Below are 14736 nucleotides of genomic sequence, written 5' to 3'. Positions count from 1 at the left end.
TTCATTAGGGATAGCCCCTGGGGGGGCTGCCAATGCTTTATTTACTTGTGCATCTGCAAGTATGGCTGCTTGCAGCTCCCATTGGCTTCAGATTGCCGTTCCCGTACAATGGGAATTGCCAGAAGCAGTATAGACCAAGACACCTCTTCCCACAGCTCCCATTGACCACGGACTGTCATTTCCAAACAGTGGGCACTGTAAGTGGCCCTAATCTTTGGACATGCAAGTAAATAGTGTCTGGTGGTCCACCAGGGGCTAACCTTGGTGAAAGGTGTGAGATCCAAATTAGGGTGTTTACGGGGATGTTAAATGGCAAGCATGAGGCTTAGTGGATTGCTTACTGGTTAACCAGCCCTTGCCAGTGAACTCTAGTGGCAACCAACCGCACCATGCTGAGCCAGCTCTGGAGGGGCCATCATCAAGCCAGGAGGTGGAACCCCCTGGCCATAGTGAAACCAGTGGTAGGACCTCATACCTGTTGCAGCAGGTCAGGCAGCAGTTGCTTATATAAATGGTTAAAACAGTTAAGCAGTAGGTAGGTGTTCTTGTATATGAAACAGTTTATGAAGTAGTACTTTGATTAGTTTGTGTATGTAACACTGTATGTGTTACAGTAACTGTATTTTAAATTTAAAGTTTATGAACACATACTTACTGAGGTTCTACTTGTGTAGTTAGTTACTAATGTCTTTTTCCCCCTTTGTATGTTCCAGGCCTTGAAATGGAATCAAAGACCAAAAATAAAGTTGTATATGCAATAAATTGACTTTACTGCAGCACCACTCATTTGTGTTGAAATGGAGAGCATTACACAGCTGTTTGGTGACTTGTGTGAAGCACACATGACAGGTTTGTCATGGAAGGTCCATCTAGGCGCACAGAAGATCAGCAAGAAAAGGGCTAAGCAAAATCTAAAAAAGATTGCATATAATGCCCTGTTCATGAACCTTTTTCAGGATGAGACCCGTAAAGTACAGTCAAACATTTCCAGACTTCCAGTGAAAAACAAAATTTTAATGCTGTCCTTCAATTTGAGGGTTGGTGGAATGGGTGCTCAAGCAGATAGGCTGGAGAAACTTGTGGAGGAATTGGAAACATCTAATTGTTTACCATTTACTGAAGTAAATTCTGTTCTGGATCTTCTTGTACAACTTGTAGGAACTGGTCCCCCTCAGCTTCTACCACAAAAAAAGGACTATTTTCTGAACAACAAGTATGTTGGGAGAAATGTTAAATATCAGGGATATGATTATTATGATGTGAGTGTATTTGAAGCTGATATACAGTCTTTAATTACAAATGAAGAATATCAGTTTAATGATACAATTCAAAAGACACTTCAGATAATGGAGGCTGCACCTGGCACTGGACTTCCTGCCATTGGATTATTTTCACAGAACTACCCTGTTGGTGACAAGTTTGAAAAAGAAACACGTGTCTCACTCTTTGGTGCTCTTGTCCATAGCCGTACATATGATATGGACATTAGGTTGGATCTGCCACCAGTACCTGACAATGCGGATTTGTCTGGACTTGCAATTAAAGTACGGGGTCTATTTATTTTCACTATACTTATTATTTTATTTCAGAATATAAACATTTCAAGTATTCTTTTTTTGAAATGTGTGTATATATATATATATAGAGAGAGAGAGAGAGAGAGAGAAATTTCTGGTAGTTGTATCAACATTACAAAGGTGTGGATTTAAAATATTTTTTCTTTTTCACAAAATAAGTGACACAGGTCTTGATCCCTCAAATTCTTATGATTAATGTGTCTCTTACCATTTCCACTAAGACTAGTCATATGCATAAACACATGCCTGATTTTGCAGGATCAGGGCCCAATCATGTAAAACTCTGAACATCTCAACCATGGAACTCTCACTGACTTTGTTATGAATTTGTTGTGCAACATACATGTAATAGGTATATGTAATAGATTTGACCTATTGGATGCAGGGTTGCTCCTAAGAATATTTAGCACTGTGTTTTCCAACCTGAGAGTAGGAGTACAGGCATGTAAAGAAAAAGAGTTGCCTCCTTTTACCCAGTATCTGACTGATCCCTTTCACTACAATGGATACTCACAGCTACAGGTAAAGTGGCAATGTAGCTCTTTAAGTGTGCCAGTCTTCCTTTCAAGTTCCTATCTTAAACCCAAATGAAAGCTGAATCTGCAATTTCTTTGTATAGGGCTGTAGATTCAGGGAGCAGCCTCCTACTCTATGCCCCTATTCCCACCACACTCAGCTCAATAGGCAAGAGCATACAGAGCCCCAGGGAAGGGAATTGCTACTGGACCAACTTCACACTAAGTAGCATGTAGCCTTTTCTATTACATGGGATAATTACAGGGGCAGGGGAAAAAAAACTACACAGCAACAGTCCACAAGAGGAAAAAAAGAAAGACTGAAAATTCAAAAAGCAAAAGATACCCATCCATAGAAACACATAGCAAAATTTTAGTTTGTATAAATAATGAAGCTCAAGTGCTTAAAATGAACATCAATAATTATTTGAGACCAACATCTAAATGCCATTAGCATAATTTTCTCAGTAAATGTTGCATCTGTGTGTAGAGTTTGAACTCTCATGATTATTTACAGGTTCCTCAAAGTATAGATCAATCAGAAGATGAGGGATTCCAATCAGCATCCAATCTTACTCCTGATTCTCAGTCAGAACCGAGCATGACTCCAGACATAGATCTCTGGGATGCTGTACTTACTTATGGACCCAGCAAACGAAGATGCTGGGAAAGAATTGGATGGTATGTGTCTGATGTTAAGATGCAAAATAACTGCATGCTTATGTATGATTTATAAGTATTTTAGTTGTAAGTGACTTTAATTGGTATATTCCTTGTTTGTTTATTCTGTCTGATTTGGGACATGGAGTTCAATATATTTGAACAATGGAGCTGTATTTTTGCCAGATGACAGTACAGTCAAGTTTAAGATAGTCAAGACAGAAGCAGACTGTAAAGAACTTCAAAAAGATCTCACCAAACTGAGTGATTGGGCAACAAAATGGCAAATGAAATTTAATGTGGATAAGTGTAAAGTAATGCACATTGGAAAAAATAACCTCAAGTATACGTACAGTATGATGGGGGCTAATTTGGCTACGACAAATCAGGAAAGAGATCTTGGTGTTATCGTAGATAGTTCTCTGAAAACTTCCACACAGTGTGCAGCAGTGGTCAAAAAGGCAAATAGGATGTTAGGAATTATTAAGAAAGGGATAGAAAATAAGACACAGAATATCTTATTCTGTATAAAACTATGACTATGGTATAAAACTATGGTATGCCCACATCTTGAATATTGTGTACAGATATGGTCTCCTCACCTCAAAAAAGATATTTTGGCCTTAGAAAGGGTTCAGAAAAGGACAACTAAAATGATTAGGGGTTTGGAACGGGTCCCATATGAAAAGAGGTTAAAGCGACTGGGACTTTTCAGTTTAGAAAAGAGGAGACTGAGGGGGGATATGATAGAGGTACAGGCAGTCCCCGGGTTACGTACAAGATAGGGACTGTAGGTTTGTTCTTAAGTTGAATCTGTATGTAAGTCGGAACTGGCGTCAGCCGCTGCTGAAACTGATCAGTTTCAACTGCAGCTGAATGTGGATGCCAGTTCTGACTTACATACAGATTCAGCTTAAGAAACCCAGTCGTCCCCAAGTCAGCTGCTGCTGAAACTGATCAGCGGCTGATTCCAGGAAGCCTGGGGCAGAGCAACTCTGCCTCGGGCTTCCTGTAGTCAGCTGCTGGTCAGTTTCAGCAGCGGCTGACTTGGGGACGCCTGGGGCAGAGCAGCTGGGGTGCTGCTGGGTTGCTCCAGTAGCGCGGCTCCTCAGCGCTACTGGAGCAACCCAGCAGCACCCCAGCTGCTCTGCCCCAGGCGTCCTGATTCAGCCGCTGCTAAAACTGACCAGCAGCGGCTGAATCAGGACGCCTGGGGCAGAGCAGCTGGGGTGCTGCCGGGTTGGTCCGGAGCGGCGCTGCGGGACCAACCCGGCAGCCCCCAGCTGCTCTACCCCAGGGGTAGGCAAGAAAAGCCTGGTCTGCTGGGAGGGTGGCACTAGCTGCATCCTCCCCCCCCCCCAGCAGACCAGGGGGACAGGAGCAATGCCTTAGAGCATGCCCGCAGCGGGACAACCCGGGCGCACTTGGGCTGTCCCGCTGCGGGCGTGCTCCGTGGCTTTGCTCCTATCCCCCTAGTCTGCTGGGGGGGTCCAGCAAAGCCGCTGGACCCCCCCCAGCAGACCAGGGGGACAGGAGCAAAGCCGCCCAGGCGGCGGGAGTCCCGCTGCCTGGGCGGCTTTGCTTGGGTGTCCCTGGTCTGGTGGGGGGGTCCAGCAGACCAGGGAGACCGGGAGAAGCTTTTCTCTCCCCAGAGGACACGGGTGGCAACCCGCCGCCCGTGAGCTCCGGGGCGAGAAAAGCCCCGTTCGTAAGTGCGGATCCGACATAAGTCGGATCAGCGTAAGTCGGGGACTGCCTGTATATAAAATCATGAGTGATGTGGAGAGGGCAAATAAAGAAAAGTTATTTATTAGTTCCCATAATAGAGGAACTAGAGGGCACCAAATGAAATTAATGGGTAGCAGGTTTAAAACTAATAAAAGAAAGTTCTTCACACAGCGTGTAGTCAACCTGTGGAGCTCCTTGCCAGAGGAGGCTGTGAAGGCTAAGACTATAACAGAGTTTAAAGAGAAGCTAGATAATTTCATGGAAGTCCATAAAAGGCTATTAACCAGGGGATAGAAATGGTGTCCCTGGCCTCTGTTGGTCAGAGGCTGGAGATGGATGGCATGAGACAAATCACTTGATCATTGTCTTCGGTCCACCCCCTCTGGGATAGCTGACTAGTCTCTCCCCGCCCCCCCTCCCACCTCCTGCTGCCTCTATTAGATAGAGAAAGGGGGGAGTGGAAGAGAGGGATAGTTTAAAGCAGCAGTGCCGCACGGAGCCTGGGGTTCTGGGTTCCATACAGTGCTGCTCTTTTGAAATGCCGCAGTGGCGTTTCAAAGGGGCAGCGCCAGGATCAACTGGAGTCCCCAGCTGACCCCAGGTGCCATGCGGTGCTGCCCCTTTGAAACACTGCAGCAGCATTTCAAAGGAGCAGCACCACCCTATCGACTAATCAAATAGTCAATGCAAAAATGCATCGACTATTCGATTAGTGAATTACCCGACACTTAACATCCTTACCCAAAATACGCTGAGCTCGCCGGGACACCTCCAGCTCCCTGCTCTGGGCTAGTTCCTATGCCGGTCCTCTAGCCGGAGTATTCCCCACCTGCGTCCTCCTGGCTGCTTGCCACAGTTGCTACGGCTGCTGTTGCTGGGCCAGTGGGGGTGGCTGCTCCTTGGTTCCGGCAGAAGCTCCTTCCTCTCACATGGTCAGCCCCAACTGAGCTGCTCCTCTGGCTTTTATACTGGGCCTACAGTTAGAGCATGCCCAGCAGGGGGGTCACAAAGGGCATGAACTGTGTCTTCCTATGGCTATGTCTACACTACAGAGAAGATCGAAGCTGCTACTGTCAATCTTCCAGGGTTCGAATTAGCAGGTCTAGAGAAGACACACTAATTCGAACTGAGAGGGACACTCTGGTCGATGCCGGTATTCCTGCTTCCACAAGGAGTAAGGGATGTCAAAGGGAGAGTGATCTCCCTTTGACTTCCTGCAGTGTGGACAGCACCAAAAGTCGAGTTGAGGTACTTCAACTTCAGCTACACAATTAACGTAGGGACTTTTCTCACTACGCCCTCCAGGGGCCTTTTCTCTCTACCTCCCCGATGCAGGGATGTGTCTTTCTGTTCTTTCTGTAAATTCTCTAAAACGCATCTGAATGCTGTAAAAATTACAATTAAGAATTGATTGCTAGTGGAGAGACTTTTGGGGTGTAGTCAATTTCTAGAAGAATGCTATTTCCTGCATATTTTTGACAGTTGTCCACACATCTGGGTGCTGTAAAAATTATTGTAATAAAGAATATACTAGGGGGGCTATGCCCCCTGCTCGCTACACTCATCAGTCCTGCTGTCTCTGGGGGTGGACAGTCTTGGATGTCCCCTCCCCGCACAGCCACCAGGGATGGCCAGGGCCACACCAGCCCTGGCCTCTCAAACCCTCCCCCTGGCGGCTGCTGGAGGAGGGCTGGGGCCAAGCCAGGTATGACAGCAGCATCTTCTTGCTGTGCTTCGGAGCCCCAGTGCTCTGGGACCCACAGGGGAATCACTGCCTTTGCCTTCCGTGGGCCAAGTGCTTGGGCCATCACCGCCACAGCATTTCAAAGCGGCAGCGCCATGTGGAGCCTGGAGTCAGCTGACCCTGGATTCTGGGGAAATGCGATGTGGAACGGGGCTCCGCATGGCATTTCAAAGCGGTAGCACAGCATGGAGCCTGGAGTCAGTGGAGGACTGCGAGTCCCCCTGCTGACCCCAGTCTCCATGAGGGCGCTTCCGCTTTGAAATGCACAAGAGCCCCAGGACTTCTGTACATTTCAAAGCTGGCATGGGGACTTCCCACTGGCCCCGGGCTGCATGCGGAGTTCCACATTCCACTGGCCCCGGGCTGCATGCGGAGTCCCACATTCCTCCTTTGAAATGTACAAGAGCCCCGGCGGGGCTCTTGTACATTTCAAAGGAGGAATGTGGAAGTGCCTATATACTAGTCGAGTAGTTGATGGAAATTCCATCGACTACTCGACTAGGAAATTACTCGTTAGTTAACATCTTTAGTAAAGAGATTTTTAGGGATTTCTTCAAGAATGCTATTTCCTGCATACTTTTGACAGTTGTCCACACAGCCTCCTTTTGCAAATGTTGCATTATAGATAATCAGTTGGGTAACACATTTAATGGCCATATAAAGTTAAAGGAAAGGTATTGATTTATTCTTGGTTTTATTATTTTTGTATTTTTTCTGACAACAGCCCGCCTGGTAGAAAAGAGGAACCATATCTGACTGAGGCTGGAAGAGAAGCTTTTGATAAATTTTATAGGCTTCGAGAAGGGGAATTACAACTGTTTAATAATACCATACTCCAGATTCCACAGATTGTGCTAATGAAAGAATCTGAACTGGTTAAAGATGTTTTGAATGTCCTTATTGGTGTGGTATCTGCTACCTTTTCACTTAATCAGGTATGTAAAACTTTCTAAGAATTATTCTGTTCAGTCATATCAGAATTCATTTTTGGTAGAGATTTTTGCAAGAGAAGTACATTTTCTGCATTTGAAGTTTTGTGACTTCTATTAGTATAATTTAAAATAACCAAACAACTTTTTTTTTATCAAAGTTTAAATGTCCAAAAAAATCTTTAGTGATCTGTAAAGGAAAATGGCTGTGTCTACATTGGCATGAATTTCCGGAAATGCTTAAAATGGAATACTATTCCGTTTTCAGTTTTTCCAGAAAAGGAGCGTCTACATTGGCAGGCTGCTTTTCCAGAAAAGCCCTTTTTCCAGAAAAGCGTCTGTGGCCAATGTAGACACGCTTTTCCGGAAAAGAGCCCCGATCGCCATTTTCACGATCGGGGCTTTTTTCCGGAAAAAAGCCCCGTACTGGGCTGTCTACACTGGCCCTTTTCCGGAACAGTGTTCCGGAATAAGGACTTATGCCCGAGCGGGAGCAGAATAGTTTTTCCTGAATAGCGGCTGATTTTGTACAGTAGAGCATCACTGCTTTTCCAGAAATTCAAGGGCCAGTGTAGACAGCTCGCAGCTTATTCCAGAAAAGCGGCTGATTTTCCGGAATAAGTGGCCCCGTGTAGACACAGCCAATGTGTATAAGGTTGGGTAATTAGTTATAATTCTAAAATAACTGATACTGTCTCTCTTTCTGCACCATTCTAGGCTGCTCAGACATTTGTGATAAAGCAGGGGATATATGTATCTGGAACATCACCTGAGAGCATGAACAATCTTCTGTCAGAAGTTGCTGAATATGGAACATATTACACACGATTGAGTCGCTTCTCTCTCCAGCCAGTCTTGGATTCCTCGTACAACAAAGGACTTGTATTTCAGGTAATGTACTTGAATAGAACTTGGAGTTCTAGCATTCTCAATAGTGTGTTTTATTCTTTGTGTTAAAGAATGATCCTGATGAGCAGTTTTATTGAGATAAAGGATGACTGTTTCTCAGGTGCTGTGATATTGCTAAATATGTGTATAGTAAATATATTTAAGATTTAGTAATTCTTCTTGGTAAATCTAAATGCATTTCACAATGTAAAAGAAATAAAATGAGTGAAACAATGCACTTGAATATTTTTATTAGATCATGTCAGTTTGAAATTACTTACTTGTAGACACTCTCTACATCTGACTTGAATTAAGCAATCTGCTGAATCTTCTTTGCATGGTGATGTATAATTAACTTTGTTGCTGTCAAATGAGAATTATTTTTTAACCAGAAGATCAAAGGAAATCTTTGTTTGTAATACCTTATTGCAACTATGAAAATAAAAATGATCTAATGTTCATACATTCATTCTCTTAAATATTCAATGTAATTCAGATTAATGTTAACAAATGTTGTTCGTATGCATGAAAAGGAAAAAACCTCTGTTATCCATCAAATACACAAGTTTTCTCATCTTGCCATTGAAGCTGAGCTTCTTTTTAAAGATAACTTGCCCAAATTAGAATGCAGTAAATGTGTCTGATATGCTGTAATCAATGTGAACATAAACTGAGCACTAATAGTTTTAACAGTAGGGTGTTGTCAATGTTTTTTTCTTCTATTAGGCATTCACGAGTGGATTGAGAAAGTACCTTCAGTATTACCGAGCTTGTGTTTTGTCAACACCTCCCACTTTAAGCCTTCTAACAATCAGCTTTCTCTTCAGAAAATTAGGGCGACAGTTAAGGTAATATTATAATAAAGTATTGTAGGAATGAAAAAATGAAATCACATCCCCTCTTTATGAATGCTAAAAAGACACTACTAGAGAAGCCTTCCTATTCACAGTCTTTGGTTTTCATTTCATAAGATTTTCACAGAAGAAAATATTAACATCCCACTGGCAAGTAATAGTAATAATTCTATCTGGCTCTCATAGAGTGCTTTTTCACCAGTAGATCTCAAATCACTTTATAGATGAACTCCTTATTATATAATCCTACTTTTTACAGAGGAGAAAATTGTGGCACAAAGAAGTGAAGTGAATAAGTATATATAAAGACAGATAGAATGGAAAGCTTTAGTATAGATAGTTAGACCCACAGCCCTTGCCAAATTCCAACAGGAGTCATAATCTGCTTCTCTAATTTCTTTCTATAGCTTGAATTGGAGAAATGTTCTCCACCTCCCCTCCTCCAACTGTTATAGTTTGATGATTCAGAATGACACCTTCATGCTACCAAAGTGTGCCACATTTCATTGATCAGTGTAATGTTCTGGGATACTTCTGGGTGACCAATACTACATAGATGCAATGTTTATGTTTAGGTATTTAGCGGAACTCTGTGGCATAGGAACAACTGCACTGGGAATCAGCAGAGGTGCTGGTGCTTCATTTCCTACGGTGATTATTGATTTTCTTTTTTGAACCTATTGTTTTAGTTTTAATATCAGTATTTCAGCTTCAAATACAGTTGAGTAGAATATGTTAAATGCTCAGTGTTGGCATAACTCTGCTCCCAGTTAAGTCTATTTTAGTAATGTTAGTAATGAACACTATTAGATCAATGCTGAATGCTTTGGAAAATTCCATGTAAATACATTAAATGAGAGAGAATTCATATATTGGTTATAAATTGTTTAATTTATTGTGGTGTAAGTGGGTATATAAAATAGAAACACTTTTATAATGTAGCATATGCAATTTTAAATATTTTTCTATTGTTATTACCAAAATAATCTAAACATTAAAAGCAATGCTATCAGCAGAAAACAACCTTCTACAATCCTTGCTATTTAGCTTGCTTCTCTGAAAAGTTTCAGTGACTTGACAAGACCTGAAGGTGAACAAATGCAGGCACAGTCAAATATAAACTTTAACTTTTATGGTTTTCCAATGAGAATGTCATGCCAGCACCATTTTACCCTAGTGATTTCAATGAATGAGATAAAACTCAAAAAAGGTGGATCCTAAGATATTCAGGACCCAAAAGGCTTTATAGTTCAAAACCAAGTTCTTGAATTGTCCCTGGAAAGTGGTTGGTGGGTCATGCAGTCTATGAAACACTGGTGTAATATGCTGTATGTTTGAAACTCTACTATGTATGTTGGCTGTTTACACTATTTTATGCTTCTCTGGTAAAGAGGTATGCCACCACATAGAGTATAGCAGAAATTGAGTATATAGAGGTGGTAAATGCAGGGATAGTGGTGATAAAATGTACCTCAAGTAAGTAAGATTACAATCTTGTGTTCAAGTAAAGATGAGAAAAGCACTCATGGCAACAGTTGATATCTGGATATCCAGAAGCAATCCAGGATCCAGAAAGAATCCTGAAGATTCCAGTAAAGCTTTGTCAGTTGAAGGGGGAAAATATTACCTCCACCATTTTCTGTAGTTGGTATTGACCAATCCCAGCGATATCATTTCAGTTTTATCCAGACCTAGCCATGACCAAATTGTCTAATAAATAGATATACAGATGTGGTATAGTATGATTCTTTTTACTAATAGAACTGTGGATTTTATTGTTTTGAAACTTAGGCATTTATCACTTTTTTTCAGGGAGTAAGATTGCTTTCATACCTTTACAAAGAGGCTCTTAATAACTGTAGTAATGAACATTATCCAGTTCTTCTGTCATTGTTAAAAACCAGCTGTGAACCATATACCAGGTGGGTTGCTGACTATTTGCTTTATAATTGTGCTTATAATAACCTACTAGTTTTCCATTTGGGCATTTTTAATGTAATAAACACTCTGAAGAAGTGGATAACTAGGCTGGCTTAGTTTAAATAGGTCAGACCATTAGCTTGAATATTTTCAGAAAGGATGTGAATTATTTTTAATTATTTAAGGTGTGATTCAGTTCTGAAAAGTGACTGCAAAAGTGGTTTAATAAATAAAAGAATATTTTTCTTAACTGCCAACCCAACAAATTCACTCAGGGATCTCTCTCTCCATCATGGTTCAGCTTCCTTCCATCATCACCACCAGTAATAAAGATCCGACAAGTGATATTTAATTACACACAGACACAGGAAATATTCCACCTCATTCTCTCATATATGTTGGCGCTTCAGTATTAATAGTTCAAAACTAATAAAAACATTTGTATATCATAAACATAAGCAGAGATGATTAAATACAGACAGGGATAGCTGTTGAGTAAGAAAAATGTTATCTTTAATAGAGTCCCTTGGATCAGTTTCCTTAATCAAATCCACACAACTTTGGAAATTGTTTATCTACTTCTGTAAAGATGCTAAGGAGTGTATAAAATATTAGATGTTTTTAGGAACTACATGCAGTCCCCGAGTTACGCAGATCCGACTTATGTCGGATCCGTACTTATGAACGGGGCTTTTCTCGCCCCGGAGGACGCGGGCGGCGGGACCTTCCAGACGCGCTGCGGTCCCGCCGCCCGTGTCCTCCAGGGCGAGAAAAGCGGCTCTGTGGCTCCCTGGTCTGCTGGGGGGGGGCCCAGCAGACTAGGGAGACACGGAGCAAAGCCGCGGAGGACGTGGGCAGCAGGATCGCGGCGCGTCTGTGCGGTCCCGCTGCCCGCGTCTCCCTGGTCTGCTGGGGAGGCCCAGCTAGTGCTCGCCCCTCCCCCCCCCCCAGCAGATCAGGCATTTCTCGCAGACGCCTGTGGTAGAGCAGCTGAGGCGCTGCCGGGTTGGTCCTGCAGCGCCGCTCCTAGGCATTACTGGACCAACCCGACAGCACCCCAGCTGGTCTTCCCCCGGCGTCCTGATTCAGCCGCTGCTGGTCAGTTTCAGCAGCGGGGCTGAATCCGGACGCCAGTTCTGACTTACGTACAAATTCAACTTAAGAACAAACCTACAGTCCCTATCTTGTACGTAACCCGGGGACTGCCTGTACAATAGTAATTTTTTAAAAATCAATAATAATGTGGGTAACTCTAAAAAAATTGAACAAGGACACCCCCCAAAAAAAAGTGTTCCCATCAAATTATTCTGAATCGAAGACTTCTCATACTGCATGCATCCTTTTCCTATGTTCACTTACCAGTCAAATGTTGGGCCTCAAGCCTTCTCAGCTGTAAACCCATTGAAATACTTAATATGGCTTCAGCTCTGCAGCTTATATATTGGACTTTCATTTTGTTTATTGCAAGATTAGGCCATAATGTTGTAAGTGTATACATAAGGATTTGCAGCATCAAGGCCTAAAATGTGTGTTGTAGCAAGTCAGTATGAAAACATCAATTGTTTAAGTAATAATGGTTGCCATAGAGGGACATTTCTTCCTATGTAATGGCTGTTGAGGATGTTAATGCAGTTATTAATTCATTAACTTCCAGGAAATATACAACATAGAAGTTGTTGTAGCGGCTATAAATCATAAAAATAAAAGAATATAAACACACAACAGGTCTTATTTTTTATTAGATTAAGGTTGAACTGCAGTTGCTATGGTTACATTTTTCTGTTTACAGTACTAGTCTGTTTCTAGGCATTAGACCTTTCCAGGAACAAGTAGAAAAGGAGGACTGGTCTGATGCTGCTATGGGACCCTGAGTTTCAGTATCTGTAACTTATGATAATTTTGTTTCTTCTGTGAATACAGGGAGGGTAACCTTTGCATATACTGGGGTAAAGAGAGTCTTATGATACGCATATGAAAAAGGCATATTTTATCCCAAAACAATAATTCCCATTTCTTCAAATATATCAAAAGCTGCTTAAGTTCAAAGGAAAGGCTGTCTAAATTTGTGTCCTAGAGTTCTATAGCCCATCTTCTCTGTCTAAACAAGTTGCATCTAATTAAAATTTTCTTCCTACCCCCTTTCCTATTAAATGTATACTATCATTATTACAGTTCAAAGGCTTTTATGTATGTCCAGATCAGTAAAAAAAGATTTTTACTTGTATTAGAATGATTTTAAACTAACTGCAGTTAAGATTCTCTAATAGCATCCTTGTTATGACAAAAATTAGGTGTGTACCATTTTATATTTTTGGGGTTAGCTATCGAGGTGATTTATTTTTAACTTTTAACATTTCATCAAAATGACAACATTTTTGTCATAATTTTGAAAAATGTGCTGCTGATTTAATATTTACTATGTATGAATATATATTGATTGTCAATATGTCAAAGAAAATACATATTGAACCTCTCTAGTCTGGCACCCTTGAGACCTGACCGGTGCCGAACCAGATAATTTACCGAACCATGGGGGAGGTCAATATTGTCTGGCACAGGGGTGGGCAAAAGAGCCTCCATGGGCTGGGTCCAGCCCATGAAGCCCTTTGATCCGGCCTATGGACTCCCTGCCTCTCCCCCACCCCCAAGCCAGTTGAGACCAAGGGACGAGGGAGTGTGCAAAGTCTCCTCCCTCCGCCAGGGAAGTGCAGTGCCTAGAGTGAACCAACAGTTGTTTTGAACAGAAGGCGGTTCACTCTAGGCACCGTGCCCCCTCTTGCAGAGTGGGGACAGGATGCGAGACACTTTGTGTGCTCCAGTGCCCCCAGGCTGGGGGAGCACGTGAAGTCTCCTCCTGCCCTGCAAGGACCTGCAGCATCTAGAGTGAACTGCCAGTTGTTGAGCGCAACTGGCGGTTCTCTCTAGGCACCCGGGGGCAAAGACTTGATTCACTCCCCACCTCCAGACCAGTCACGGTCTGTGGGTGGGGGAGCACGGGAAGTGTCCTGGCCCTGGCCCTTCTGCCTAAGGCCCTGGCCCTTCTGGGGTGGCCTGAGACTACTTCAAAAATTTGTGAAGTGCCCCCCCTTCTAAAATTATTACCTAACCCTGGTGTAGCAGCATTGATAACACACTGCTTACTGGGCTCTTAGAAGACATTTAGGGGTAAATTAGAGCTTAAAAAAAGCACAGAACACTGAGAGCCAGAACTAATGGCTGTAAACAAACTTTATGGAACCACAAGAAACTTGACCACATCCAAAATGAGTGGCCATCCAGCTAACTAAAAACATGCCAGACCATGGCTGTTGTCACTCCAGAGAGTACTGGACTAGGGAGGTTCAATCTGTAATCTCTTGTGTCTATTGGTTCAAATAATATAATTTTAAAAGGAAAGAAGGACTTAACTATGTTGTATAATCTTATTGTTTTAGGTTTATCTATGATTGGGTGTACAGTGGTGTATTCAGAGATGTTTATGGTGAATTCATGATTCAAGTAAATGAGGATTATCTTAGCTTCAGAGGTACAGTATATATGTGTGTGTAGAACTTTTAGTTTATTCCATTTGCATTCTTATTATCTTTATTAAATACATATACTTTGAACTGTCTTGTCTTTGATCTATAGATAAACATTACTGGACCCATGGATATATTTTGATTTCAAAAGAAGTAGAAGATTGTGTCCCTGTTTTTCTGAAGCATATTGCCAATGATGTTTACATTTGTGGGAAAACCATAAACTTATTGAAATTGTGTTGTCCCAGGGTAAGTAGTTGCTTGGTTCTTTCACATTGCACTAAGAAAACTAATTCTTGGCTAGATCTGTAGGAAATACATGTATGCCTTTATTTATAGTGGCCTTGATAAATGGCCCTCCAAGGATGGATGTAGAATAATGTTATTTAGCGGTTCACAT

The 14736-nt window shown here is 42.2% G+C and overlaps 1 protein-coding gene across 2 annotated transcripts in view; it reads left to right on the top strand.

The window, feature by feature from the left end:
• Positions 1 to 14736, top strand: part of TUBGCP6 (tubulin gamma complex component 6) — a 36419-nt gene that overhangs the window by 875 nt on the left and 20808 nt on the right. For both annotated transcript variants that reach the window (XM_075928150.1, XM_006122622.4), the window contains exons 2-10: positions 714 to 1544; positions 2610 to 2773; positions 6949 to 7159; positions 7871 to 8044; positions 8768 to 8889; positions 9471 to 9546; positions 10708 to 10817; positions 14250 to 14341; positions 14446 to 14585. In XM_075928150.1, the coding sequence (XP_075784265.1) occupies positions 798 to 1544; positions 2610 to 2773; positions 6949 to 7159; positions 7871 to 8044; positions 8768 to 8889; positions 9471 to 9546; positions 10708 to 10817; positions 14250 to 14341; positions 14446 to 14585 (1836 nt within the window). In that variant the 5' untranslated portion in view covers positions 714 to 797. The remainder of the gene's footprint in view (positions 1 to 713; positions 1545 to 2609; positions 2774 to 6948; positions 7160 to 7870; positions 8045 to 8767; positions 8890 to 9470; positions 9547 to 10707; positions 10818 to 14249; positions 14342 to 14445; positions 14586 to 14736) is intronic.

Source organism: Pelodiscus sinensis, chromosome 1, assembly GCF_049634645.1.
Source record: "Pelodiscus sinensis isolate JC-2024 chromosome 1, ASM4963464v1, whole genome shotgun sequence".
NCBI lineage: Eukaryota > Metazoa > Chordata > Testudines > Trionychidae > Pelodiscus > Pelodiscus sinensis.
Note: the sequence above shows the minus strand (reverse complement) of the source record. Positions and strands in the feature narration are given on the sequence as shown.